This window comes from Orycteropus afer, unplaced genomic scaffold, assembly GCF_000298275.1.
Source record: "Orycteropus afer afer isolate SDZICR_OR568_19922 unplaced genomic scaffold, OryAfe1.0 scaffold00069, whole genome shotgun sequence".
Taxonomy (NCBI): Eukaryota; Metazoa; Chordata; class Mammalia; order Tubulidentata; family Orycteropodidae; genus Orycteropus; species Orycteropus afer.
The window spans coordinates 244,580-249,804 of record NW_006921656.1 but is presented as its reverse complement, the minus strand read 5'-3'; the positions used below and the strand labels follow the sequence as shown (position 1 = coordinate 249,804).

At 61.1% G+C, this 5,225-nt stretch overlaps 1 protein-coding gene across 1 annotated transcript in view; it reads right to left on the bottom strand.

The window, feature by feature from the left end:
• LOC103196769 (ly6/PLAUR domain-containing protein 2-like) overlaps positions 1-3,900 on the bottom strand; it is a 7,457-nt gene extending 3,557 nt beyond the window's left edge. The window contains exons 1-2 of the mRNA XM_007940558.1: positions 3,849-3,900; positions 929-1,027 (exon numbers count right to left, since the gene is read on the bottom strand). Coding sequence (XP_007938749.1) covers positions 929-1,027; positions 3,849-3,900 — 151 coding nt within the window. The remainder of the gene's footprint in view (positions 1-928; positions 1,028-3,848) is intronic.
• Between the last annotated feature and the right edge of the window lie 1,325 nt (positions 3,901-5,225).

The following is a 5,225-nucleotide window of genomic DNA, read 5'->3' as shown; positions in this document are numbered from 1 at the left end:
AGGGGGGCCTCCGGGGGGTGGAGTCGGGGGTCCTTCCTGAGGGGGGCCTCCAGGTGGGACCATAACACGGGGCAGGGGTACCTGTGCGACAGGAGCAGGAGCCTGGGCTGCACTGAGGCTTTGGACTGCGCGAGGAGGTGGGGGCGGGATGTGAGGCCGGGAATGCCAGCCCGGGATGTCTGGCCTGCAACCGAGTCAGGTGTTTCCAGAACTTTCCAGGTGGGTGTTCCTTTCAGCCCTTGCTCCTCACTCTTTTTCACATGCTCAACATGTCCCTTAGGGGGATCCTCTATGGAGGGGTGAATGGGAGCCCTGGTAGCATAGTGCCTAAGGCATCTGACTGCTGACCAGAAGGCTGGCGGTTCAAACCTATCAGCCACTCCTCGGAAGGCAGATGGGGCAATCTCCTTCCACAGAGATAACAGCGCCTTGGAAACCCAAGGAGGGGTCGCTATGAGTCGGTTCCCACTCGACGGCAGTGCGTTTGGTTTGGTTTTGGTTTCTAAGGAGGAAGGGGGAGATCTTCTCACCCACCCACATGCTCAGTAAGTCCATTAGGGGGACTCCTCTGTGGAGGGTGGGGAGATCTTGTTACCTGCCCGTACGCTCAGTACATCCTTTAGGGGGACTCCTCTACGGACGGTGGGGAGCCCTTGATGGCCTTTCTGGACCAATCATCTGAGAGCCTGCAGCTGTGACAGGTGGGAGGTGGGGTGGGCTATTCTAACAGATCCCTCCCTGCATGAGCTTCTTTTTAGTACACACATGTGTGGGGACTCCCCTGGGATTCCTGCAGGAGGGCAGTGGTGTCCCTGAGGGTCTGGGCCAGGTGGGGTGTCGGCACAGGCAGGAGGGGCTGGGGAGCCCTGGGGGCCGGCTGGGGCAGTGCAGGGGCTGGTGGGCTGCGGGCAGGACTCAGGGTACTCACTTGCCCGCGTGATCACACAGTACTTGTCGGTTGGGGCGCACTCCACCAGAGACTCACAGTTCTCGTGGCCACAGCACACGTGGCAGTGCAGGGCGGGAGCTGGGGAGGAAGGACAGGCCCGTCAGTCCGGGGCTGGGGGCTTGGCAGCGGGGGCTGGGCCTGGGCGGCTGTCTGAGCTCCTGGGGACAGCTGGCTCACCCTCTCTGAACCTCCTCTCGCCCCTACCTGTCCCTGGTCTTCCGAGTGGGCAGAAACTTCTGATGTCAGGCTTGCACCCGCCCTCCTGACCCTCGTCCCTGCCTGGGGAGTGTAATGGCCTCCACGTGACAGAGGAGCTGAGGGCCTGGGGTTCAGGGTCCTAGCATCCCAGCTCCTGTGTGCTCATGCGCTTGTCTGCCCACCTCTGCTGCAGCCACTCTGGGGAGGCATCTGTAGACCCCAGAGAACGTCCTGGAGCCACATCAGCTAGCCCTGGCGGGTGGCGGGGTGCATGTGCAGGTGGGTGATGGAGGGTGGAGGGGAGGGTGGGCAGGTAGATGGATGGATGGATGAGTGGGGGCTGGAGGTGAGTGGATGATGGATGGGTGGATGGAGGGTGGGGTGGATGGATGTGTGGATGAACAGGGGAGAAGATGGAAAGATAGAGGGTGGGTAGAGAATGGAGGAGTGAAATGGTGGAGGATGGAGGGCTGAGGGGAGGGGTGGGGGGTGGAGGGTGGAGGGTGCAGGTCTGTAAGGTGGAGGGCTGGGATGGAGCAGTGAGGGGTGCTGGGTAGAGGAGAGAACTGGCCAGCATGATACAACACAAGGAGGGCCGACTTGGGAGGCCATGGCATTCAACTCCTCACTGCCGCATCCTTGGGTGGGTCCCTGGCCCTCTCTGAGTTTTAGTGGGATGGGTCCTCTTGGTGATATAGGGGCATGGAGTGACACCCTGGAGGAAGGAACTCCTTCCTGCCCGAGCCCCACCCTGTTACTGGAAGAGGACTGCAGGAGGCCCCAGGCCTGGACCTGCTTCCTGGGACCAGAGACAGCTGGCTCCTGACCCAGAACTGGGGCTTTGCACACACTGGGGACTGGGGGTTTACTTAAAGGGCAGGGACAGCCTCTGGGTGCCTCTCCCTGCAGGCCTATGAGGAGGCTGCAGCAGAAGGCTGTAGGATGGCTGCCACTGGGTGGGAGGCGAATGTGCTCCTGGTCCAGGCTGATCCTGCTGCCCATGTGTGATCAGGGCAGGCTTGGTCTCTCTGGGCTCAAGTTCAAACTGCAGGGAGGACTTGGACAAGATTCTGCCCTGGTGGGCTTGCAGCTGCTTGCTCACAGCACACCCACACACGACAGTGTCACCCTGCGCCAAATGAGCAGAAAACACAAGGAAGGCTCTGTGGAGACACTAGACCAGTGGGCGTGGGGCAATCTGGGAAGGCTTCCTGGAGTGCGTGGCCCTGGAGCTGGGCCCGGAGAGATGGCTGGATGACAGTTTCCTATTTGCAGTTTGGGGAAAGGCCACTCTGGGCATAAGGGACAGCAGGAGCAGAGGCCAGGCTGGCAGGCGCCGGGTAGGAGGACCCAGGAGATGTGGGCACATGCAGGATGGGTGGGAATGCCTGAGACCACAGGCCCAGGTGGAGTCTGGAGGCTTTGCTGCAGGACTTGGGTGCTGGGAGGGCCATAATGGGGCGACAGCACTTCTGCACACGGTGGACCGTGTGAGTGCCCACAGAGGCCCCCTGCAAGGAGAGGTCAGCTTGGAGCTGAGTCCCAGAGTAAGACCCTCACCACCTCCTTGTGGGCTCAGGGGCTACACATCCTGATCTGGGCTCTGGGCTCCCTCTCTATCTGGGGGTTCCCCTGGCTAAGTCCCAGGTGCAGGTGGGGGAAGGGACCCTGAATGAGTCCTCTACGGGGCCTCTCTGCGCCTGAGGTCTTGCCCCTCCCTGGTCCCTGGGCTGCATTGAGAATTAGTGGGTGCCTCTCTGAGGGCCCCTGGGGCAGGGCAGCCCTGGTCAGAGCTTCAAGTGTCAACCTCAGGGATGCTAGGCCACAGAGGATGGAGGTGAGGGTCCCCATGTCCCAACTCAGCCCTCATCGGCCCCTCCTCCCCACAGCTGTGCCCTACACCCGGCACTGGAGATATGACGCAGGTGCCTAGCTGGGGGCCCCCAGCCCTGGCTCTTCTTGCTGTTCTTTGGTTCCAAGTGACACCCCAAGGTCCAGCCTTGACTTCTGCCCTGTCCCCTGAAGCCAGCCTCAGGGCCTTTCCCCATTGTCCCCTTGTATGCCTGCCAGGGGCTCCCTCTTCAAAGTATGATGCCATGAGACCCCAGGAAGTGCCTGCTGGCCCTGCCCTTCCTGGGCCCACCCCTCCGCCCTCCCTGGAGATGCCCCAGACAGCAGAAGGCTCCAGACTCGCCCCACCCCACGCTCAGGGGAAGCTGTTGAGGCTAATTATCTCGGGAAGACAATCATTCCATTGATAATCACAGCTGCCTCACCTCCATTGACCCTGTTTCCGGCCCCAAGGACATGGCCCCTAGAGTTCAAAGTCACACAGCCCTGTCACTGAGGTGGGGACAGGGCTGGAGCTGGAAGGAGGTGATGGGCTTGTGTTAGTTTAACACTGTCCTGAACCCTGGAAACTTCTGAAGCCCGGGATGGGAGTCACACCAGCCAGAACCAGGGCCCGCTGCCCAGCCCAGAGGCTCTGAGGCGCCTTCCCCGGAGCCGGACCTCCCCAGAAACGTCGTCACAGGAGCAAAGTCTCCTTCGCGGGCTTCTGAGGACACAGGTGTGTGCTGGCCAGGGGGGAGCCACGGAAAGTGTCCCCCTACTCACCCCCAAGTCCAGCTCACCCTGGAGCCCCTGCCTGGCCCCCAGCCCCTCAGCCACCTCCCCTGCTCCTCTGTAGGGACGGCCTTACCCAAGTCAGCGCACAGAGCAGCCAGGAGCGCCAGCACCAGAAGGGTCCTCATCGTGGGGTGGCCACAGTTGTGGGACTGGGACACCACCAGCGCAGGTGCCTTATATGGTCACCGCTGCCCCTGGAGCAGACCCAGTAATTTAGCCTGGGCTGCGGGGCCACTTGACTCACACCTGGCCTCCCGCCCCGCCCCTGGGGGGCTCTCAGAGGTCCAGGTGTCCCCTCCCACCACCCTCACTCCGCAGGTGCACGCCCACTCCTGGAGGCCCCAGGTGCCCCCCAGACCTTCCCTTGTGTGGCAGCTCTCCCCTTCTCCCCCTCCCAGATGAAACTAGCTTTGTCCAGAATCTCTTAGACCAGGACCCTGAGACCTGGGGCTTCTCTCCCATTTCCTTCTGGAGGGTGGACTTAGGGAGCTGTCCCCAGGCCCTGGGATGGCCAAGGATGGCTGTGTGGTGTGTGTGTGGGGGAGCTGGATGCACGGGCTGGGGCCCACGTGTGCTCTGGGGGCCTTGCAGTGGGGGACAGAGCAGGGGTGGCAGGAAAAGGGGTCCAGCAGGCCTGAGGACTGTGTTCCATGCTCCACCCAGCATGGACGCCCAGGAGCCAGGTTTCATGGTATGTTTTTCAGTAAGAATTTATTTTAACAGCTGTTTGCTTGAGAACTTTTCAATGTTTAAGCATCTGATGTATTGCACCCACTTGACCCCACTTAACACCTAAAATGACAGGTGTGGGGCCACCATTGTCCTTTAGGAACTTCTTGGAGGGTGCCATCCAGGGCAGAGAGAAACCTGAGCTCTGGTCACATCCCCTGAAGAAGTGACTGCGATGTACTGAGACGGGCAGATGACACACACAACTGCCAGAGGTGCGCCGCTGTTTCTACCCAGCTCCAGCTCCATTGCACCCCCTGCACCCCCTGCACCCCCTGCACTCCCTGCACCCACTGCACCCCTGCTCCCACTCTATGCACTCCCTCCACTGCACCTGCATGTGTGTAAAATGTGTGCTCCTGTGTACATACATGTGTGTGCCCATGTGTTCTGTGTGTGAGTGTGGAGGGTGTGCATTTGTGTGAAGGTGTGTGGATGGGTGTGTGCATGTGTGCGTGCATGTATGCATGTGCGTTTGTGTGTGGGGAGGAACGGGTCAGGACCGGCATTAGCAGAAACGGTCTTGGTGGTAAAGCTGATGAGGCACCGTCGCCCTGGCTGCCCAGGGGCTAGCAGCGGTCATGGGGGCTGAGTTCGGAAGGCGTGCACCAGAGGCTGGGGCTGCAGGGCTGTTGGCAGCCCGGCCGAAGCCCGGAAGCTCTCCCCCAGTGCTGACATTTCTTTCCAGTCTGGGGTTTAGATCCTTGGGGAATGTGAGAAA